At 41.7% G+C, this 25115-nt stretch overlaps 1 protein-coding gene across 7 annotated transcripts in view; it reads right to left on the bottom strand.

The window, feature by feature from the left end:
* Positions 1 to 13721: 13721 nt before the first annotated feature.
* Positions 13722 to 25115, bottom strand: part of LOC133609557 (aurora kinase B-like) — a 28657-nt gene continuing 17263 nt past the window's right edge. For all 7 annotated transcript variants that reach the window (XM_061965246.2, XM_061965247.2, XM_072913514.1 and 4 more), the window contains 4 exons: positions 20380 to 20518; positions 20159 to 20307; positions 19919 to 20093; positions 13722 to 14060 (listed from right to left, as the gene is read on the bottom strand). In XM_061965246.2, coding sequence (XP_061821230.1) covers positions 13887 to 14060; positions 19919 to 20093; positions 20159 to 20307; positions 20380 to 20518 — 637 coding nt within the window. In that variant the 3' untranslated portion in view covers positions 13722 to 13886. The remainder of the gene's footprint in view (positions 14061 to 19918; positions 20094 to 20158; positions 20308 to 20379; positions 20519 to 25115) is intronic.

Here is a 25115-nt window from a genome sequence, read left to right as displayed (position 1 = left end):
TCTGACAGTCTGCTGTCGGTCACTGCCAGAGGAGGATCTCTGTCCTGAGCAGGAGTTTCGGTCTCCATGCATCAAACATCTACTAAGGTGAATATTTTGATGATGAGATTATGTTGTGTTGTAACCGGTTAAACGAGTTTTGTTGAATGCTAATTGATTTTGCTAAATCTGTTATGATTAGTTAATTCTTTACTTTGACATATTTGATTATTGACCTTTGACTATGAGTACATGTATTTTGATATAATGAATGATTTATCTTTTGATTATTTTTAATATGCTTATTTTGATTAATTATATAGGCCTAGTTAACGCATGCAACTTCGAAATGTATTTAGAATATAAATGTACTATATATAATATACGATACTAATATTGCCTCTATTTATTACATTACAGATTGTGGGTGCTTTGTTTTTTCTGTCGTTGTTCACCTTTTGACACTTTTTGGGATTTCAATAAATGTTTGTAAACTCTCACCAACTGCGTGCCTTGCCATCCTTGATTTGAAAGTCTGGTTTGCAAAGGTTACATTACCTTCACCCGAGCCTGGGTGTGACATATGGTGGCAGTGGTGGGATGGCAAGCCGCAGAGTTTACAAACATTTATCTGGCAGAGGGCAGGCCAGAACTGGTTTGAGATCCCAAGTGTCGGAGGTGGCAATGACAGAGGAGACTGATGAGATGGCTGGTCGAGGGGCCACGGCGATGAGGCTGGACCGGACGACTATGGCTGAGGAGCATGAAGTTGGATGGAACACCGAGGAGTCCGAAGAAGACGTCAAAGGTTTTGAGAACTCTGGGGCTAGGCGTAAGCAGCATAGGAAGGGGTCTAGGAAGGCTAGGTGGTCTGCTGAGCCACCAAGGACTGAAAGAGTGTTAAGTGAACCTACCCTGGTTAATATGTTCCAAGACTTTTTGATTGGACAGCAACGTAGGGAAGCTGTCCTAGTTCGTGAACTCCAGGAGTTAAAAACTGTCTGTACAAGACCTAGCCTAGATCACTCACTCACTAACCAAAATGCTAACCGTACTCCTGACGATAGTTGTGAGCAGTCGCCCAAACCCAAACCCAGAACTCGCCCACATCCAAATCTTAGTCCTCAAGCGTCGCCGTCCAGAGATTCCTCGCCACCTGACCATCATCTCCGACAAGGCCCAAAGATGCTCCCTTTCCAGCAGGGTGAGGACATCGAAAACTTTCTTGTCCGCTTCGAGCGCATCGCTCGCACCTGGGGCTGGCATCAGTCTGACTGGGCCTGCCGACTCGTTCCACTCTTGACCGGTAAAGCTCTGGATGCCTATTCTGCGATGGAGGAAGATGCTTCCAACGTCTATGCTGACCTAAAAGAAGCCCTCCTTGCTAAGTTTGATATCTCTCCTGAGACTTATAGGCTCCAGTTCCGGTCAACCTACATTCCCCCTGGTGAATCTCCCAAGGAGACTTACAACAGACTCAAAGGTCTCTACAGAAGATGGATCAAGCCGGAGCAGCGTTCCAAAGAAGACATCGCAGAGCTTTTCATCCTGGAGCAAATGATTCGCTTGCTGCCCAACGAAATGAAGACTTGGGTCAAGGAACACGAGCCAGAAGACGGACTTACTGCTGCTAAACTTGCAGGTCAGTACTTGAATGCTCGTAAAGGACTCCGAATGCCAAGGCAGCAGAACAACCGTGTAGCAGCTCAAGGTGCAGCCGACCTGTCACACCAAAGAGGTGTGCAGAAAGCAGGTGGTTACAGCACCTCAGGGGACAACAGACCGCTCCCGAGACAGAGTCCAGTGAAGGATCTCATCTGCTACCACTGCCAACAGCCGGGGCACCGAGCCCCAGTCTGCCCCTTGAAAGGTCCAAAGCTGTCCAGCTTCTGTCATGTTCCCCATCCATCTGTGTCAGCTTCAGTCATGGCACCTGCTCTTGCACCCAATCCTGACCCTGAGGCCAAACCTAACACTGAGCCTATCATGATGCCAGCTTGTGTTAATGGCCGTCCAGTGCAAGCACTGTTGGACACAGGTAGCTCCATGACACTGTTGAACCATTCTTTTGTGTCACTTGGTAATCTTGACTATCAGCATGCCACAGCCATTCAATGTGTCCATGGGGATCAAAAAATATATCCCGTGGCTGATGTGACCATCATCATCGATGACCAGGCTTTCTTGCTCCGTGTGGGGGTTCTTGATCACATGCCCCATGACATGATCTTGGGCAGAGACTTGCCTATTCTGCATGATCTTGTTCATCAGACACACAAGCAGAAAGTGAAATCCAGTTTTATTCCAGCCATTCAAGAGGCTTATCCAGTACGCACCCGTGCCCAGACAGCCAAGCTAGGGCTGGAGCCTCTTCCTGACTTGGACCCTTCTCTATGCCAGGGTGGTCAGAAGGGCCCCCCCAAAAGTAAGAGCCAGCGCCGCCTGGAGAAAATCCAAGGTACTCCACTGTTGGGTGATGTGTCAAGCTTGAAACCTGATGAAGAGTGGCAGGTACCTGAAGACATCCGAGAGCTACAGAGAGCTGACGTCTCACTGGCTCCCCTGCTGGCTAAGATGAAAGATGCAAACATCCCCTTGCAGCCAAACCAGGGTGAAAAGTATGTCCTGGAGGATGGAGTCCTGTATGTAGCAGATCAGCCAGAGAATCGCTTGGTGGTCCCTACCTGCTGTAGGCCCCTTGTACTGCATCTTGCTCATTCCATACCTTGGGCTGGTCATCTTGGGCAAGACAAGACTCTTGCTCGAGTCAAAGCTCGCTTCTTTTGGCCTTTAATGGTCAAAGATGTTATTGAGTACTGTCAAACCTGTCTGCAGTGCCAGAAGACTTCTCCGAGACGACCTGAGAAAGTCCCACTACTCCCTCTACCTCTCATTGATGTTCCTTTCCGGAGGATCGCAATGGATATTGTTGGACCCCTGGAGAAAAGCAGTGGAGGCCATGAATACATCCTTGTCCTCTGTGACTACGCCACCAGATTTCCTGAGGCCTTCCCACTAAGGAGTATCAAGACTCCGAAAGTCATCTCTGCACTTGTACAGTTCTTCTCACGAGTAGGAATTCCAGATGAAATAATCACGGATCAAGGAACCAACTTCACTTCAAAGCTCATGAAGCAGCTTCATAAACAACTTGGAATTACTGGCATTCTCACCACCCCCTATCATCCACAAACCGACGGGTTGGTGGAACGCTTCAACCAAACCCTGAAATCCATGCTGAGGAAGTTTGTAGATGACACCGGTCGAGACTGGGAGAAGTGGCTTCCCTTCTTGCTCTTTGCCTATCGAGAGGTACCCCAAGCCTCTACCGGGTTTTCGCCTTTTGAGCTTCTTTATGGGTTCCCTGTTCAAGGCCCCTTGGACCTCTTGAAGAAATCCTGGGAATCCAAACCACCTGTACCACAAGGGGTTCTTTCTTATGTGCTGCAGATGCGAGACCGGCTGGAGCAATACAGAGCTAAGGCAAGGGAATATCTTGGAAAGGCCCAGATGAAACAGAAGACCTGGTATGACCAGAAAGCACGTCACAGGGTGCTTCAGCCAGGTCAAAAGGTCATGCTCTTGCTTCCAACCTCAAGTCATAAACTGCTGGCCCAATGGCAAGGTCCTTACTCCGTGGTCAGACAAGCTGGTCCAGTCACTTATGAAATCTCACATCCAGAGAAAGGAAAGGCATCCCAAGTGTACCACATCAACCTTCTGAAGGAGAGGAAATCCTCTGTGGAAGGAAAGGATGTCCAAGCCAGTCAAGTACATACTCAAAGCAAGGAGTTGCAAGAGGAAAAGGTGATGCTGGCACGGGAAGTGGAAATGGAGGATGATGTGGAGGAGACAGATTTGTCCATGCTCACTACACCACAGAAACCTGATGTTAGTCACTTGTCTGCACAATCTGCCCATAAACTATTGCAAGTGTGTGAAGAATTCCCAGTATTGTTCAGTGGAAAGCCAGGAAGAACTCCACTAATTGAACATGTCATTCATTTAAAAAACCCAACACCTATCCGTCAGCGCCCCTACAGAGTGCCTGAGCGGCTGGTGGAGCCCCTCAACCATGAAATCCAAACCATGCTGGATCTAGGAGTGATTGAACCCTCAAACAGTGAGTGGTGTAACCCCATTGTCCTCGTTCCTAAAAAAGACAACACAATAAGAGTATGTAATGACCTACGCAAAGTGAACGCCGTTTCTAAATTCGATGCTTATCCCATGCCACGTATTGATGAACTTCTTGAGAAGCTCGGCAAAGCTGTGTTCATCACCACCCTTGACCTGTGTAAGGGATACTGGCAAGTCCCTTTAGAGAAGGAGTCAAGGGAGTACACTGCCTTCCGTGGACCAAAGGGTCTCTATCATTACACGGTTATGCCGTTCGGACTACATGGAGCCCCCGCAACATTTCAGCGGCTAATGGATCGCGTTCTGCAGGGGTGTGGCCAGTTCTCTGCTGCCTATCTCGATGATGTGGTGGTTTTCAGCACTTCCTGGAAAGACCACCTCTCTCATCTGCGTCAAGTCCTGCTCCGGATCCGTTCTGCCGGGCTCACTCTTAACACCCAGAAATGTGAGTGGGCCAAAACTGAGGTGTGTTACCTAGGTTACCATCTTGGCAATGGGCAGATACGTCCTCAGGTGGACAAGGTGAAGGCAATCCAAGACAGTCCTAGACCGCGGACAAAGAAGCAGGTCCGGTCATTCTTGGGGCTTTCCGGGTGGTACAGAAGATTTGTTCCCCACTTCTCTACCATCACAGCTCCTCTTGTCAAGCTGACAACCAAAGCATCCTCTAATCCAGTCAAATGGACAGACACATGTGAAACTGCCTTCACGAATGTCAAAACTATTCTATGCTCTTCTCCGGTCTTACAAAGTCCTGACTTCAACCAGCGATTCCTTGTTCAAGTTGATGCCTCTGGTGTGGGCCTTGGAGCCGTCCTAGCCCAAGGAAAGGAGGGCGAGGAACAACCGCTTCTATATCTGAGCCGTAAACTGCATCCCAGAGAAACTAGGTACTCTGCCATTGAAAAGGAATGTCTTGCCATCAAGTGGGCATTGGACAGCCTACGTTATTACCTTCTGGGACGGACCTTCGATCTGGAAACGGACCACCGGGCATTGAGCTGGATCAACTCCATGAGGGATAAGAACTCCCGTGTCACCAGATGGTACTTGGCGTTACAGCCTTATTGTTTCAACGTTACACATCGAGCTGGCAAAAGTAACTTGCTAGCTGATTACCTGTCTCGTCTCCCTGGACTTGCTGTCGCTGGAGAGGAGGGAGGTAATGTGACAGTTTGACCCCACACTGTCACTGTTTGACCTTTGGACTTCCTCACAAACCGTGCACATTTGTTGGGAAGCTCAACATGGACACAAACATTCAATCTTGTTAGCCAGTGAAAAGCATGTGCTCAACAAACAAATTCTTACCTGTCACTCACCATGGCTCTGAACAATTGACCAAAAGAGTCAGGGTGGGGTTGAGGGCTTTATATAGGTGACCACACCTGCATTCACTAATTAGGCCAAATTTGGGTCGAACCATGATCTTCAAATGCTGGGTGTTACAGAAGGACACTGGACATTTAAAAGTTGTGTTGTCTAAGCCTGAATATACTGTGTACGAAAATGACTGCTCTACACATGCAAAAGTACCATGTGAATACTTTTTAGACATGTGATGGTTATTTATGGTGAAATTTACAAAATAACTGTTTTCTTAATTTCCCCTGTCAAATTGGTCCCAGCTAGTGGGCGGGGCTAAGGGCTATTTAAGTTGGAAAATGCTGTTTTTCTGACAGTCTGCTGTCGGTCACTGCCAGAGGAGGATCTCTGTCCTGAGCAGGAGTTTCGGTCTCCATGCATCAAACATCTACTAAGGTGAATATTTTGATGATGAGATTATGTTGTGTTGTAACCGGTTAAACGAGTTTTGTTGAATGCTAATTGATTTTGCTAAATCTGTTATGATTAGTTAATTCTTTACTTTGACATATTTGATTATTGACCTTTGACTATGAGTACATGTATTTTGATATAATGAATGATTTATCTTTTGATTATTTTTAATATGCTTATTTTGATTAATTATATAGGCCTAGTTAACGCATGCAACTTCGAAATGTATTTAGAATATAAATGTACTATATATAATATACGATACTAATATTGCCTCTATTTATTACATTACAGATTGTGGGTGCTTTGTTTTTTCTGTCGTTGTTCACCTTTTGACACTTTTTGGGATTTCAATAAATGTTTGTAAACTCTCACCAACTGCGTGCCTTGCCATCCTTGATTTGAAAGTCTGGTTTGCAAAGGTTACATTACCTTCACCCGAGCCTGGGTGTGACAAGCAGGAAAGGCCAACAAAGCGACTTTGTGTTCACTCTCTAAGCTAAATGTTCTCCTTGACTCTGTGCCTTCAATACGCACTTTCTAAGTAAAATATGCGATTGCACACCTGCTCCTCGCGCGCCCGCAATTGAGATGGAATATTTGACAAAGCTGAAAAGCCCAGATGAGAACATGAAGTTTACGCTGCAGCATGTTGGATTATTAGTGGGCTGCTCAGCTGCCGGCGGCGTATAAAAAGGGAAGGGAAATGAAAGTGTAATACTAAACGCTTTGTTTCCATTCACACCACTTCTCCGTCACACGCTTAATATGAGATCTTCTCACGGCAGCTGTGTCACACTTTTTCCCACCCTCCCGCTATTGTGTTAATTGCTATTTTGCAGGAAAGAAAAATTGTGTTTTCCCACAATTTTGGGAGCCCTGAAACAAGTGCAGAAGGTTTCCTCCACCTCTCTGACCAAAACAAGCAGACCATACTAAAAATCAACTGCCAGGAGTGTGAGGTTTCCCTTTCCTCCCGGACTGGAAAAGTGAGTGGGGATTAGTGATGTCCCGATACATTTTGGTACCGGTACCAAAATATTGGTATTTCATGGCTGGTGAGGCACTGACTTCATCACAGTCAGATTTACAAACATATGAACCCTAAAGAGTATCTTATTCACCATTTGATTGGCAGCAGTTAACGGGTTATATTTAAAAGCTCATACCAGCATTCTTCCCTGCTTGGCACTCAGCATCAAAGGTTGGAATTGGGGGTTAAATCACCAAAAATTATTCCCGGCCGCGGCTGCCCACTGCTCCCCTCACCTCCCAGGGGGTGATCAAGGGGATGGGTCAAATGCAGAGGACAAATTTCATTACACCTAGTGTGTGTGAGAGAATCATTAGTACTTTAACTTAACTTTAACTTTACACATACAAACTGTAGCACACAAAAAAGCACATTTAATAAAAAAAACGTTATTATGGTCTTACCTTTACTTATAAATGAAGTCCATGCGCCGCTGTTGTGCCGGATTAATGCACCCCCTGACGGGAGTGTTATATCAACTAAAGCCCTCACTTCAACTTTCCACGTGCAAGATTGAATCTATTTGAAAAAGTGTAACCGAGGGTTTATAAATGTCGCCTATACTGTATGAAACTACAAAATAACAAACACGGAGGCTCCAGTTTACACGAGGACCACTTTATTTACCTTCTTTCAAAAACCTCCGCTCCACTCCAACGTTTCATCACTTCCGCTCTTAGCGCCTTCAAAATAAGAGCTCAAGGCATATACTGTATAACAGCGCATAACAGGAACCTAACATCACAAAGAGGAAAGCCCATAACAATAGGTTACAAAAGTTATTTAATAAGAAGCCAAAAAGTGCAAAAACAATAATGTTCATGTTGGAGGAGTTGTGAATTAGGTACACCTGCAGTCTGCAGGTGTACATAATGTTGTGGCCCTGCAGTCATTCACAACTCCTCCAACACGAACATTATTGTTTTTGCACTTTTTGGCTTCTTATGAAATACATTTTTTAAATAGATTCAATCTTGCACGTGGAAAGTTTAAGTGTGGGCTTTAGTTGATATAACACTGCAGTGTTATATCAACGGCGGGGTTGCAGGAGGCGGGATTACTGCGAGCCTCAGCCAGTGCGTCTTTTGCAGCCGTTTTATGATCGCTCAGCACAAGAAATACGTTACACACATACAGTTGTTGACAAAATACACTGTACATTATATACCTCAGCTAACTAAACTATGGAAATGTATAATATAGTTCATATAGCAATACGGTCTCACTGCACAGCAGGCCAGCAGTTAGTCGAGTCCGGAATCCATGTTGAGGCACTGAGTGACGTGCCTCAACTGGCTGCTGATCACCGCACCGTCTCTTCTCAGTATTTGAACGGCAAATGTGAAAATTCAGCGATTTTAAATAAAAATAATCTAAAACTGGTGAAGTAAATGGAAAATAACTCTTTTTACATTTTTTTTCTTTCCATGATGGCAGGTGAGGCGGGGCCTCTAGTGACTGCACGTCACTGAAAGGGGACCACAAAAAATTGCATTATTGGCTTTATTTTAACAAAAACTCTGAGGGTACATTAAACATGTGTTTCTTTTTGCAAGTTTGTCCTTAAATAAAATAGTGAACATATACAAGACAACTTGTCTTTTATTAGTAAATAAGCAAACAAAGGCTCCTAATTTAGTCTTTTTACATAAGCAGTAACATACTGTGTAATTTTCCATTCTATTATTTTGTCAAAATTATTAAGGACAAGTGGTAGAACATGAATTATTAATCTAATTGTTCATTTACTGTTAATATCTGCTTACTTTCTCTTTTAACATGTTCTATCTACACTTCTGTTAAAGTGTAATAATCACTTATTCTTCTGTTTGGATACTTTACATTAGTTTTGGATGATAGCACAAATTTGGGTATCAATCCGATGCCAAGTCATTACAGGATCATAAATTGGTCATATTCAAAGTCCTTATGTGTCCAGGGACATATTTACTGGGTTTATAAACATAATATACATATTTAAAAAAAATGAAATACGTTTTGTGATGCTAAAAATTATCGATGTAATCAAAGTAGTATCGACTAGATACGCTCCTGTACTTGGTATCATTACAGTGGATGTCAGGTGTAGATCCGGTGAGCTACGGTGTGTAGTGATTCCTCGTCCTGCAGGGATGATACTTGTAAGAAACTTACTTTATTTGTCGCCATGGAGACCAGGATTAGTGATTTAAAAGTAGCTAAAACACTGCAGACTGGGGCTGGACTTTAGCCGCTAGCTAGCTAGCCATGTCTTAAAACACCTCTTCCTGAGGGCGTTTCAGTGTTATAACTTCACCTTTATCGTTAGTTTTTAAGCCAAAAAGCGTCCATTCTCCCTTTTCTGTCTACACACTGTGTCTGCTTGTAAGTACTCTGTGGTTGTGCGCTGCCGAACATGCTCTTCTGCTCGTAAAACCAGCATTGACTCGACGTGATGACCGTTATTTTTTAGAGGCGGTATAGTACCGAATATGATTCATTAGTATCGCAGTACTATACGTATACCGTGCAACCCTATTAGGGATGCTTCCTGAAATTGGTACTTTTATAGGTACCGACCAAAGTCCGTCCGTACTAGTGTGAACCGATTTACGTCAAATCCAACAGTAGCATATGTTGATATCTTTTTTTGCAAGTAACGTCTCATCCGGTTGCAGACTCAAGCATGCAATTTCTGATGCCAAAAAAGAAAGCATGCCTGATAGAAAGTAAGGCTTCACTTTTCCAAACGCATTAGCTGATTAGCATTAGGTAATGAAAACTCCAGATAAGAATCACTTTGCCATCAAACAGCTGGTGTGTACTGTAATAAGTGCAACACTTCCAGTATAAACACTCAACAAAAGAGAAGACACATTCAACTTAATGGCAAAGAATACTTCCTGACTACGGCAGCACCGAGGACAAACTGAAATGACTGCGTATGTAACGGAGGCCCGGCAAGTGTGTGCTCCTCACAACCTCAAGAACAGTGCTGGCTATCGGGTTGATAGCTCGGGCTTTTAGCTCGGTAGCCAGCACGCTCGTCTCTCATAGGGACCCAGGTTTGAGTCCCAGGCGGCAGGGTTCCCCAACCTTTTTTCCACCAGGGACTGGTTTAATGCATGCATTATTTTCCCGGACCGGCTTTCCCCGTGTGGGAGATAAAAAAGCAACTCTCCATAACGCTTAAGTAGTGAAAGTGGACGTGTTTCTTTGCGAAGAGATGGTCCCCGGCACGTTGATGGCATATACTATATACCAGTGGTTCTTAACCATAGGGCCGGGGCCCACTGTTGGGCCGTGAGCGCCCCCTAGAATGTAATATGGTTTTCAGCTGCGGTCTGTATGGGCAGCAGCGGTACTCAGTTGTAATACACTTTTCCACCACTTGTGGCAGTAATGACAATATCAAACAAACATAAGAAGTTTGGCACTAATGTCATAGAGAATTTTCTTAAGCACAAAAATTATGACTGAAGTGGTAAAACTATATTTTCATTTGCACTTTAATTTTGACAGTTTAGTTAAGAGACATATTTATTGCGTGAATGCTCCAGAGCATTCACACATATGGTATTCTACACCAAAATTCATCAATTTATCATTATTCAACTTCTTCTTCTTCTCCAGATTTTGGCGCGCTCTACCTACCTTCCACATTTGTCACCCGATTCAAATCATTTCAACTTAAAACTGTTCAGCCTATTTGGGAATAGGCGGGCTTTCCCTTGATAAATTCCCAGATTTCCAGGTTTTCTGGGACATTTTTAAAACTTCCACCATTTCCACATTTTTCAACAGATTCAAACCATTCCACCTACAACACATTCCACCAGTCTGGAAATTCAAACTACCCTTTTTCCAAAGGTAAAAAAAATTCCAGGATTTTCCAGAATTCCTGGTTTTCCAAAGCCCTATTTCCACCCTTTTTTTTTCTGGCGACTACTCCTTCTACATTTTTCGACCCACTTCAACTGTTTCACCATCAAAACATTTCTCTTAATCAGGACAACAAATTTAGTTGTTTTTAGAACTTCAAAAATTCCCAGATTTCCCAAAATTCCATAATACCATTTCTCAATTCAACATGTTACTACTTCAAAATTTCTCAACCGATTTGAAAAATTCAAACACCAACCATTTCAAGTTAGTCAGATCATTCAAGTTTACCATTTTCAAAAAAAATTCCCGAAATTCACAACATTTTTGGGCATTCCCATTGAAATGAATGGGACATTCTTCAAAGTTCCACAATTCCCACATTTTCCATCTGATTCAAACGGTTCCAACTTCAAAATATTCAGCCTGTTTGGGAATGGTGTGCGCTACTTCAACAATCCTAAGAAAATTCCCGGATTTCCCATAATTCTTTTTTTTTTTTAATTTTCCCCATTCAAAATAAATTTTCCATTTTTCAAACTTCCACTATTCCCACATTTTTTAATCGATTCAAACCATTCCACTGCAACTCATCCTGGACATTCAAACCATCATTTTTCCACAACAAAATTTTTCCACAACAAAATTCCAGGAATTCCTGTTTTTTTTTTAACTCTATTTTCAACCTTTTTCGTTTGACTACTCCTTTTCCTTTTTTTACCCCAATTCAACCGTTTCACTGTCAAAAAAATGTTTTAGTCAGGACAAAAAAAACAAGTTGGTTTAAGAACTACAAACCCCGTTTCCATATAAGTTGGGAAATTGTGCTAGATGTAAATATAAACGGAATACAATGATTAGCAAATCCTTTTCAACCCATATTCAATTGAATGCACTACAAAGACAAGATATTTGATGTTCAAACTCATAAACTTTATTTTTTTTTAGCAAATAATAATTAACTTAGAATTTCATGGCTGCAACATGTGCCAAAGTTGTTGGGAAAGGGCATGTTCACCACTGTGTTACATGGCCATTCCTTTCAACAACACTCAGTAAACGTTTGGGAACTGAGGAGACACATTTTTTAAGCTTCTCAGGTGGAATTCTTTCCCATTCTTGCTTGATGTACAGCTTAAGTTGTTCAACAGTCCGGGGGTCTCCGTTGTGGTATTTTAGGCTTCATAATGCGCCACACATTTTCAATGGGAAACAGGTCTGGACTACAGGCAGGCCAGTCTAGTACCCGCACTCTTTTACTATGAAGCCACGTTGATGTAACACGTGGCTTGGCATTGTCTTGCTGAAATAAGCAGGGGCGTCCATGGTAACGTTGCTTGGATGGCAACATATGTTGCTCCAAAACCTGTATGTACATTTCAGCATTAATGGCGCCTTCACAGATGTGTAAGTTACCCATGTCTTGGGCACTAATACACCCCCATACCATCACAGATGCTGGCTTTTCAACTTTGCGCCTATAACAGTCCGGATGGTTCTTTTCCTCTTTGGTCCAGAGCACACGACGTCCGAAGTTTCCAAAAACAATTTGAAATGTGGACTCGTCAGACCACAGAACACTTTTCCACTTTGCGTCAGTCCATCTTAGATGAGCTCAGGCCCAGCGAAGCCGACGGCGTTTCGGGGCGTTGTTGATAAACGGCATAGGAGAATTTTAACTTGCACTTACAGATGTAGCGACCAACTGTAGTTACTGACAGTGGGTTTCTGAAGTGTTCCTGAGCCCATGTGGGGATATCCTTTACACACTGATGTCGCTTGTTGATGCAGTACAGCCTGAGGGATCGAAGGTCACGGGCTTAGCTGCTTACGTGCAGACTTCTCCAGATTCTCTGAACCCTTTGATGATATTACGGACCGTAGATGGTGAAATCCCTAAATTCCTTGCAATAGCTGGTTGAGAAAGGTTTTTCTTAAACTGTTCAACAATTTGCTCACGTCTTTGTAGCATATTCAACTGAATATGGGTTGAAAATGATTTGCAAATCATTGTATTCCGTTTATATTTACATCTAACACATTTTCCCAACTCATATAGAAACGGGGTTTGTAGAAACATTCCCACTTTTCCCTAAATTCCATATTACAATTCCTCAATTAAAAAACTGCTACTTCAACATTTCTTGACCGGTTTAAACAATTACAACACCAAACAATTCAGCTCATTCAGGACAGTCATGCTCCTAATCATTTTCCAAAAAAGTTTTTATTGAAATGAATGGGACATTTTTCAACCTATTTAAACCATTCCAACATCAACACATTCCACTCATTCCGGACATTCAAAGTAAGTTTCCATTGTTCCAAACCAAATTCCGGTTTTCCTGGGAACCATTTCAGCGTTTTAGGGCTGAAACTAACAACTAATTTGATAAGCGATTAATCTGTCGATTATTACTTTGATTAATCGATTAATAATCGGATAAAAGAGACAAACTACATTTCCATCCTTTCCAGTATTTTATTGAAAAAAAAACAGCATACTGGCACCATACCTATTGTGATTATTGTTTCTCAGCCGTTTGTAAATGTTGCAGTTTATAAATAAAGGTTTATTAAAAAAAAAAAAAAAAAATTAAACCAAAAAAAAGTAGCCTCTGCGCATAGCAACAAATTGATGACTAAATTAATCGCCAACTATTTTTATAATCGATTTTAATCGATGAGTTGTTGCAGCCCTACAGTGTTTGAACGATTTCAACATTCAAACCATTCCAACATCCCATTAGCATTTCAGTTGAGCATCAGCTTGTCAACCTTCAAACCATTCCAACATTCAAACTATTCTTACTACATTCTGTCGGCATTTCAGTTGAACTTCAGCATTGGAGCATTCACATCTAGTTGTATTTGTTTGTTTTCAAATCCAATCAATTACTTTTTTGGTGATAATTGACCCAATCAACAACAGGAATAGGTCTTTTATTAGAATTTAAAGTGTAGCTTGCGGGATATTTATAAACCCTACAAATAGGGCGAAAGCGTTGAGAAGTACAGCACTTTGGCATTGTCAGGAAAAAAGCAAAAAACAAATAAAAACCTCCATCGAGACGAGGCCTTCGAGGTGGGGTGATCACGAGGTTTTAGCGGGACAGATGGGAGGCAAGACCCGACGGGAGTTGGTGCGCACCCATGGGTGATCGATGACGTCCTGTAACGAGAGGCGATCTTTGGGGCAGTGGCGGAGCAGATTGGAGATCAGGTCTTGTGCGCCTTCAGAGATTACCCGAGGGAACTTCAGATCCACCTGAAAAATGAAAATGGAGTGTATACCTGTGTAAAAACGAATATACTTTCACCTTGGAAAAAAGTCTGGAAAAAAATGGGCCACTATGACAATTTCACACACTTCCTTGTAGTCTCAATAAGATTTATTGGTTATGCTCTGGTGTTAATTTTGCTCCATGGTCACATTTCTAACGTCTTTCTGAGTAAGCCTTCAAGGGTTTGTCCTTTAAAGGGGAACATTATCACCAGACCTATGTAAGCGCCAATATATACCTTGATGTTGCAGAAAAAAGACCATATATTTTTTTAACCGATTTCCGAACTCTAAATGGGTGAATTTTGGCGAATTAAACGCCTTTCTATTATTCGCTCTCGGAGCGATGACGTCACAACGTGACTTCACATCGGGAAGCAATCCGCCATTTTCTCAAACACATTACAAACACCGAGTCAAATCAGCTCTGTTATTTTCCGTTTTTTCGACTGTTTTCCGTACCTTGGAGACATCATGCCTCGTCGGTGTGTTGTTGGAGGGTGTAACAACACGAACAGGGACGGATTCAAGTTGCACCAGTGGCCCAAAGATGCGAAAGTGGCAAGAAATTTGTTCCACACACTTTACCGACGAAAGCTATGCTACGACAGAGATGGCAAGAATGTGTGGATATCCTGCGACACTCAAAGCAGATGCATTTCCAACTGGACTGGACAGATCAGCTTTCAGGAAAAGAGAGCGGATGAGGGTATGTCTACAGAATATATTAATTGAGGAAAACTGGGCTGTCTGCACTCTCAAAGTGCATGTTGTTGCCAAATGTATTTCATATGCTGTAAACCTAGTTCATAGTTGTTAGTTTCCTTTAATGCCAAACAAACACATACCAATCGTTGTTTAGAAGGCGATCGCCAAATTCGTCCTCGCTTTCTCCCGTGTCGCTGGCTGTCATGTCGTTTTCATTGGTTTCGCTTGCATACGGTTCAAACCGATATGGCTCAATAGCTTTAGTTTCTTCTTCAATATCGTTTTCGCTACCTGCCTCCACACTACAACCATCTGTTTCAATACATGCGTAATCTGTTGAATCGCTTAAGCCGCTGAAATCCGAGTTTTAATGCGAGCTAATGTCGCTATTCCTTGCTGTTCTATCCGCCATGTTTGTTTGTATTGGCATCACTGTGTGACGTCACAGGAAAATGGACGGGTGTATATAACGATGGTTAAAATCAGGCACTTTGAAGCTTTTTTTTAGGGATATTGCGTGATGGGTAAAATTTTGAAAAAAACTTCGAAAAATAAAATAAGCCACTGGGAACTGATTTTTAATGGTTTTAACCCTTCTGAAATTGTGATAATGTTCCCCTTTAAGATGCAAATGAACCGCTCCACGACCATCCCCTGTACACTGTTGAGATATAAATCCTGAAGAAAAACAGCACACGGCAGCAGCCAACAGTCTCGGCACATAAAAGCAGAGCCGAGAGATCATATACCAGAATGCCCACATAAGTACGTCCGTCAAACAGTGACAACACAAACTGCGCTCTGTAAAAAAACTAAAAGAGTAGAGATTGACTGATATGGTTTTTTTCAAGGCTGATACCGATTATTCGTGGTCAAGGAGGCCGATAACCAATATTCATTTGCAGTAAGAGTTATTGGAACATGAATAGTGTACGTCAGTAAAGAGATGGACAGTGCTTGAAGTTGTTTTTTAACATTATCTTTTGGGAAACGTCGTACCAGTAGAGACAAAATGTTCAATTTTGTGGTTATTTTGGCAGCAAACAACATCAAACACCATTATTACGTGTGTCTAAAAGGAGCGTCAACACTTGCATTTCAGAATATGGAAAACATATGGAATTTCTTCACAGCACAATAACACCATCTAATCCATTGTTTAACAATTTGTGGATTTACCGGTAATACATTGCAAGGTTTCCTAGTGACGATTAGGAACCATGAAATATTGGTTCTGAACATTTTTACATTTTCAATACATCACATATTTGACACATTTTCACTTCTCTTTACAACATGTCTGAAAAGGAGTATAGGAAGAAGCAAAGCCTTTTTAATCCTACCCCTTTTTTGTTTCATAGCAATTACACATATGATCACTTCCTGTCTCTAAATTTGGAACACAATTTACATCAATAATCATTGATTGATATGAAATATGATTTTTAAAAATGGCAAACAGTTAAAGGGGAACATTATGACAATTTCAGAAGGGTTAAAACCATTAAAAATCAGTTCCCAGTGGCTTATTTTATTTTTCGAAGTTTTTTTAAAAATTCTACCCATCACGCAATATCCCTAAAAAAAAGCTTCAAAGTGCCTGATTTTAACCATCGTTATATACACCCGTCCATTTTCCTGTGACGTCACACAGTGATGCCAATACAAACAAACAGCAAGGTATAGCGACATTAGCTCGGATTCAGACTCGGATTTCAGCGGCTTAACACTGTCTGATAAGATAATTACTAACAACTATGAACTAGGTTTACAGCATATGAAATACATTTGGCAACAACATGCACTTTGAGAGTGCAGACAGCCCATTTCAGGCGCGCTAAGAACATATATTTTTCCACGATTTCAGCACTCAGGTTAACCATACCTAAATAGACACAAAATACTGCATTACACAAGACTACCCGAATGTACTCGAATGATTGAAAAAAATAAATGTTTTTAAGCTAAATTATTGGTAAACACAGTTTATGTATAATAATTTACGTAAAACCGCGAGTAATGAATAAAGTTTTCATCAATTAATATATTCTGTAGACATACCCTCATCCGCTCTCTTTTCCTGAAAGCTGATCTGTCCAGTTTTGGAGTTGATGTCAGCAGGCCAGGGAAGCTAGGGTCGATATTCTTCTCTTGATCATCTTCGGTGGCATAAGGGACTGTGTGAGCCAAGACATCCAGGGGGTTTAGCTCGCTCGTCTGCAGGAACAAACTGCCGCCATTGCTTGCCGTGCTACCGAGGCCCGTTGTCCCTGAATAGCTCACACACTCCGGCAGATTCAATGGGGGTCTAGCGGCAGATTTCTTTGACTTTATCGTTGGAAATGCATCTGCTTTGAGTGTCGCAGGATATCCACACATTCTTGCCATCTCTGTCGTAGCATAGCTTTCGTCGGTAAAGTGTGCGGAACAAACGACTGACCATTTCGTCGGCTTTTCCACACCCTCGTATTTTGAACAAATTTCATCCAATTTCTTGCCACTTTCGCATCTTTGGGCCACTGGCGCAACTTGAATCCGTCCCTGTTCGTGTTGTTACACCCTCCGACAACACACCAACGAAAGTGAGAAAATGGCGGATTGCTTCCCGATGTGACGTCATCGCTCCGAGAGCGAATAATAGAAAGGCGTTTAATTCGCCAAAATTCACCCATTTAGAGTTCGGAAATCGGTTAAAAAAAAATATGGTCTTTTTTCTGCAACATCAAGGTATATATTGACGCTTACATAGGTCTGGTGATAATGTTCCCCTTTAAATACAAAAAATTCTTCAGGTGAGACATTTTTCAAGTTCGCTGACAATTTCTTTGTCAATGTTACAGAAAGTGTGAGCCGCTGCCTGCTCTTCTTTACTTGTTATATAATAATCTCCTATTTTCAAACTTGCACAAAGTTTGCATTTTTGGCAGAAGCATATTTTCGGTCCTCTTCATGTCCATCCATTTCTGTTGCGTTGTTTGATTGAATCACAAAACATAAAAACTCGCTGCACCTTTAACGAGCCAAAACACACAAAACGGGAGGAAGACTCCAGGAAAGAAGGATTAAAAACTGGAATTGCCGGGGGGAAAAAATGGAAGTTCATGTAAGCAAAGGAAACGAGCGGTCGGCGACCAGCAGCTTAGTAGACCGGAGTAGTGGTTATTAGCATCTACTTCACTATTTTTTCCCCTTTTAATACACCATACTGGTGTTATATGTGTATATATTGTATCTGCAGAAGAAGTTCGATATACGTCAAAATGCCAAATATCGGCGTCCGATAATGGGTCGATCCGTCGTTCAGACAGGCATCCAAAACTGCAAGAACCTTATGATTTGACGTGTTGGTATTCTTTATTTGTTCTATTCAACAATGGAATAAATTAGGTGAGAAGATAATTAAATCATCATAAATCTTAGGAGTTTTCAGGGACATTATAGATGCACCCAACACATAACTGCAAACAACTTTTGTCAGTTTTTTCCCCCACTGTCACTCATACAAGACAGTGACATTCAACACAGACACAACCCGCTGGGAAAAAAATAGTCCCAAAAAGTTAGCAAACAGGATGAGTTATGAGGCTAATTTCAAGACAATGCTGATTAATGAAGCAAAGTCCCCAAAAGTGTCCGGCAGCTAGGACTTTTGTTAATGTTGACAGTGATGTTGCAAGTTTGTTGGTTCAGTGTCCCTGATTGTCTCCCCGTCCTGCAACTCAGTGTGGCGTTTAGGAGGGACGAACAACAAGTACCTGCAGCTGAGGCGAGCATTCAACAAATTTTGTTTAGTTCGTTTTTTGTTTTTTTTTAATTCCAATAAAAAAAAAAAACGGAAGTGGTATTTTGATGCGAAAACAAATGTTTTCGCCCACATTTCCATGTTTTCGCGGACATTTCACATGCCTGTACATTTAAAAAGTATTGACATTATTTTTTTTAAAACATTTTGTAAAATAGAATGTTAATTTAACTAATTGAAAATAACATGTATGTAACAGCCTAATACACAGTCAGGTCCACTATCCATCCATCCATCCATTTTCTACCGCTTGTCCCTTTTGGGGTCGCTGGAGCCTATCTCAGCTGCATTCGAGCGGTAGGCAGGGTACACCCTGGACAAGTCACCAACTCATCGCAAGGCCAACACAGATAGACAGACAACATTCACACTCACATTCACACACTAAGGCCAATTTAGTGTTGCCAATCAACCTATCCCCAGGTGCAAGTTTTTGGAGGAGGGAGGAAGCCGGAGTACCCGGAGGGAACCCACGCAGTCACAGGGAGAACATGCAAACTCCACACAGAAAGATCCCAAGCCCGAGATTGAACTCAGGACTACTCAGGACCTTCGTATTGTGAGGCAGATGCACTAACCCCTCTTCCACTGTGCTGCCCACTATCTATCCATCCATCCATTTTCCTCCGCTTATCCGAGGTCGGGTCACAGGGACAGCAGCCTAAGCAGAGAAGCCTAGACTTCCATCTTCCCAGCCACTTCGTCCAGCTCCTCCCGGGGGATCCCTAGACGTTCCCAGGCCAGCCGGGAGACATAGTCTTCCCAACATGTCCTGGGTCTTCCCCGTGGCCTACTACCGGTCGGACATGCCCGAAACACCTCCATAGGGAGGCGTTCGGGTGGCATCCTGACCAGATGCCCGAACCACTTCATCCGCCTCCTCTCGATGTGGAGGAGCAGCGGCTTTATTTTGAGCTCCTCCCGGAGGACAGAGCTTCTCACCCTATCTCTAAGGGAGAGCCCCGCCACCCGGCAGAGGAAAACATTTCGGCCGCTTGTACCCGTAATCTTGTCCTTTCGGTCATAACCCAAAGCTCATGACTATAGGTGAGGATGGAAACGTAGATCGACTGGTAAATTGAGAGCCTTGCCTTCCTTCTTCACCACAACAGATCCAATTATTTTTATTTTTCAAATTTATGGCACTGCCTTACTTCAAACCCTGTCATTGGCTTTAGGTGGCCTTTCTGCAGCATTTCTTCCGAACAGGGACATTGAGAAGAGTTTACAAAGGAAGTTGTGAACCTGCATTGAAAGACTCCATGTGTCCCAATTCTTTTGTCCATCTTTGTTGGTTACGGCTTGTATATTTCTAACAGATGTTTCCACCAACCTTCACGATTCTTTTGTATGTTTCGGAATGGTTGGACGTCTCAAAGGGCGGGTTCCCATTCAGGAATTCGTAGCAGAGGACCCCGATGCACCACAGGTCTACCTTCTCGCTGTGGGTGTGGCCCTCCACCATCTCAGGAGGGAGGTAGTCCAGTGTGCCGCACATTGTACGACGTCTGCACAGACCACCACGAGTGACAAACTGTTTGTGAAGACGACCTGTCACAAACACTCCGCCTACCTGAGTGACGGCGCGTGCACGGACCAACCGAAGTCGGCTATTTTCAGCTCTCCGCGATATCCGAGAAGCAGATTCTCTGGCTTGATGTCGCGATGGATCACCTTCCTCTCGTGGCAGTACTGGAGCGCGTCAGATATCTCCTCCATGTACTAGTTCATGGAAGAGATCACAATCACAAATCGCTCCAAAAGAGCGATATCGGCCTGGTATGTTTTGCTTACGGTTGCAGCGCGTTGCTCGTCAAATCGTCCGCACCGCTGCAGCTCCTTGTACATTTCGCCGCGTGGAGCGTATTCCAGCACCAGAAACACCCTTTTTCGATCGTGGAAATAGTTGTAAAAGCGCAGGATGTTGGGATGCCTGAAAAGAAGGGAAAAATTATTACTGAATGATTAATAGAATTACAGGATTCACTAAGAGTATGTTTTGCATTTCCTTTGACCATTCTGCAACATAGGGACATACATCACAATGTATTATTTGGCATATAAATGATAATGGAACCATTTCAAAACAGGTTCCAAAGGCTCCTAATGTTGCTGCCGACATATGAGTTGAGTTGTGTTGAGTTGAGTTTGAGTTTATTTCGAACATGCAATCATACAACATGATACATCACAATCTCCAGTTTCTCTTTTCAACATGTTCGAAAAGGAGTAGGAAGAAGCAGAGCTTATTTAATCCTACCCCTTTTCTTTTACATAACAGTTGCTAAAACTTTTGTTCACTTCCTGTTCTCAATTTATTCACAATATACTCCATAAGTAATCACAATAAAAATAAGTAAATAAATAATAATTGGTGAAGTAAGTTACATTTCATATGTTGAGATAAGTAAGATTATTTTGTGAGTGAAAGAATGAAAGAATGGATGAGTTAAATAAATTCAGAATGTTTATCATGGTTCTTCTTCTTTATACTTTGTAAACACTTTAAGTTTGAAGAGTTTCTTGAAGTGGATCATATTAGTACATTGTTTGATTGCTTTGCTTAATCCAGTCCATAATTTAATTCCACATACTGATATACTGAAGGTCTTAAGTGTTGTACGTGCATACAAATGTTTTAAATTACATTTCTCTCTAAGATTATATTTCTCCTCTTTTTTTGAGAAGAATTGTTGTATATTCTTGGGTAGCAGGTTAGTTTGCTTTGTGTATAATTTTAGCTGTTTGCAAATTCACTATGTCGTAGAATTTCAGTATCTTTGATTCAATAAATAAAGGATTTGTGTGTTCTCTATATCCAACAGTATGTATTATTCTAAATGATCTTTTTTGTAACACCGTTAATGAATGAAGTGTACTTTTGTAATTATGTCCCCATATTTCTACACAGTAACTCAGATATGGTAACACTAGTGAGCAGTAGAGAATATGATGTGATTTTTTGTCTAGAACATGTTTTGCGTTATTCATTATTGACGTGTTTCTTGCTACTTTATATTGTATATTCTTTACGTGAGATTTCCAGTTCAATTTGTCATCAATCATTATACCTAGAAATTTGGTTTCATTTACTCTTTCAATTTCTATTCCGTCTATTTGTATTTGTGTTTGACTTTCTCTTCTACTGTTACCAAATAGCATTATTTTAGTTTTACTGAGATTCAACGATAGTCTGTTTTTGTCAAACCATCTTTTTAATTTGTTAATTTCTTCTGTTATTATTTGTAGTATTTTCTGTGTGTTCTCTCCTGAACAAAACGCTGTTGTATCATCCGCAAATAATACTAACTTTAAATCTTTTAATGGGGTAACATATTGCATCATTTGCAGTTCTATTACTTTGTCAAAGCTATCTTCTTGCTAACTTACGGTCAAAAGTTGCTTACTTTCTGCTGCAACATGTTTCTATCCACACCTCTGTTCAAATGTAATAAGCGTGTATTCTTCTGCTTGATACTTCACATGAGTTTTGAACAATACTACGAACGTGGGTCTGGATCCAATACCAAGTCGTTACAGGGGCAATAACACAAAATCACAGGCTGGCAGTGCAACAATATCCGTTACATTTTTAGATCGCTTGTTACTATTCGCTCGGATTTCAATCCTTGGGGTTTTGCGTCTTGAGGTCCTTCTGTCTCCAGGGACTCATTTCCTGAGTTTGTTAACAGTAATAAAAACAAGATTTTTTGATAATAAAGAATGTCGATCTGACCACTGCAGTATCGACCTTATTCCAATACTATACAGTGGAACCTCGATTTATGAACCCATCAATTTGCAAACTTCTCCATTTTACCAATATTTATATCGAACCAAGGTGCTACTGTGTGCGAACCACGTCTCAGTGAATGAATGTTTTATTTATTAATTCATTTTGTGTGCTGCAAGGAGCCATAGGGAACACACTGGGTTGCTGCCATTTTGAAGAGGCGTAGCACCTGATTTAACATCCTGTTTATTCCTCCGTCCCCTCTTCTCAGTGCTTCAGCGTGTTTCTTTTCTAACCATTCTCCAAGTTTTGTCTGTTTTGCTTCCTCACTATGGGTCCAAAAAGCCCACAAGCCAGCCTGCAAAAAAGGAGGGAATTGCTGTGGACTTGGATAGGAGAGGGAACACACACATTTCCCATCTTCCCCGTGGCCCCCTCTCACTGCTTGCCCACCCTTCTCCGCCTTGTGACGGCACGTCGTCTGCCGCTTGCTGACAGTGAAGGTCAAATTTATTTTCCTTTTTTTATTTTTGAAAGAAAAAGTTGTTAACATTTTTGAGAGTCCCAAAAAGACTTTTGTGTGTGCACGCGTTGACAGTTTAGCTTGCCGATAACCAATTATTCATTGTTTCTTTTCAGGAACTCTGCTTTACTATAAGAACATTTCGATTTACCAACCATGTTCAGGAACCAATGAAGTTTGGTTCTTGAAATCGATGTTCCACTGTATTTGGTATCATTACGATTAATATTTATATCAATTACGCCCACATTTGTTTACATTCCAATATACGGTTAGCTTATAGTGTTGCATGTTTAGCTATTCCTCGTCCTCCAGTGATAATGGTACATGTAAAAAACATTTTTATTTGCCACCATGAAGGCAAGGATTGCTGATTTAAAAGTGGCTTTGCACTGTGGAGGGAAATTAGCCGCTAGCAAGAATGCTAAATATTCATTCGCTTGTCGCAGTCAGAGTTGCAAGAAACAGCTAGAATGCAGCAATGTGAGCACACTTTGGGGAGAAAAAAAAAGGAACATTTCTATCAGCACAAAGTACCGCCACGCAAACCCGAAATACATTTTTGAAAATCAAGACATTTCCTGCAATTGGGTGCATTTCTACACTATATTTTACCTTTAGATTCATTCTCATCTATCAAGCTCTTTTAGCTGTCTTTTTGACACTGAGACATCCCATGTGACGTACCACACAATTGTGTTTCTTTAGTAAATAATGTATTAACATTATTATCATTGAAAATATAATGTAAAATTCTATAACATACATGCAAAGTACTCAGAAAATGTTGCCCATTTGACAACTCTATCCTGTAGCCACACGCCCTCGGGTGATATACTTTCTGTGTCGTGACCTTTGTTTACAAATATACCTTCTTGCTGGCTACTAATAAATACTCTCCAACTGGTTAAGAACCAAAAGTATTGGGATTGTAATCATCCAAATATTATTAGGAGCAAAGTGGGCAGCCGTCGACGTTGTGGCTCGGAGAGCAAACGGAGGCGACAACAAGTAAGCTAGCTAGAAGGTTAGTAAACTAGCGAGCTTGTTTCAATGCTCTCAACTATGGTCTTCACTTTTTTTTCCTATTTATTTTGGTGCACTGAAACAAGCTTGCTAGTTAGCTAACCATCTAGCTAGCTTACTTGTTGTCGCCTCTGTTCGCCAGCAGAGCCACAACGTTGACAGCCGTCCACTTTGCTGCTGATCATAGTCGCTCGTCCTGCAAATCAGTGCGGCTTTTAGGCAACAGGAACAGCGAGTACCTGCGACTGAGAAGAGGGTTCAACCAATTTTGTTTAGGTCGTATTTTCATTGATATTTGTACATGACAATGAATGTTTAAAATCACTTTGCTATTTTTTGCAAATATTAGCTACCGTATTATTCGGATTATAGGTCGCAGTTTTTTTCATTGTTTGGCCGGGGTGCGACATATTCTCCGAAGCGACTTGTGTGTGAAATTATTAACACATTACCGTAAAATATCAAATAATATTGTTTATCTCATTCGCGTAAGAGACGAAGCAAATGTCCGCAATCGTCACACACACGTCAGCAATCGTCACACACGTCAACCAATAAGAATTCGGCGGGGGCGGGTCATGGCAGAAGTGCTTTGTGCGTCATGGCAGAAGTGCATTGTGGGTCATGGGATGCTAACTGCTGCTACATCTGTAGCTATTAAAATTGATTATTTCAACATTGGCGGTAACTTACAAAAACTGAGAAGGGCTGAACTAAAATGGCACCGAAAAGGAAATCATATACTGCAGATTACAAGCTGGACGTAGTGAAATATGCAGCAGAATACGGCGATTGAGCAGCAGAAAGAAAGGGAGCGGAGCATATCAGGAGCGACAACGAGGAAGAAGATTTCATCGGATTTAGCGACTAGGAGTGACAGATTGTTTGGTAAACGTATAGCATGTTCTATATGTTATAGTTATTTGAATGACTCTTACCATAATATATTACGTTAACATACCAGGCACGTTCTCAGTTGGTTATTTATGAGTCATATAACGTACACTTATTCAGCCTGTTGTTCACTATTCTTTATTTATTTTAAATTGCCTTTCAAATGTCTATCCTTGGTGTTGGATTTTATCAAATACATTTCCCCCATAAATGCGACCTACCGTATATGTCTTTTTCCTTCTTTATTATGCATTTTCGGCCGGAGCAATTTATAATCCAAAAAATACGGTAATTTGGAATTTGATGCCTGCAACATGTTTCAAAAAAGCTAGCACATGTGGCAAAAAAGACTGA

Source organism: Nerophis lumbriciformis, linkage group LG07, assembly GCF_033978685.3.
Source record: "Nerophis lumbriciformis linkage group LG07, RoL_Nlum_v2.1, whole genome shotgun sequence".
NCBI classification, from domain to species: domain Eukaryota; kingdom Metazoa; phylum Chordata; class Actinopteri; order Syngnathiformes; family Syngnathidae; genus Nerophis; species Nerophis lumbriciformis.
The sequence above is the reverse complement of the archived record's forward strand: the minus strand, read 5'-3'. Positions and strand labels throughout refer to the sequence as shown.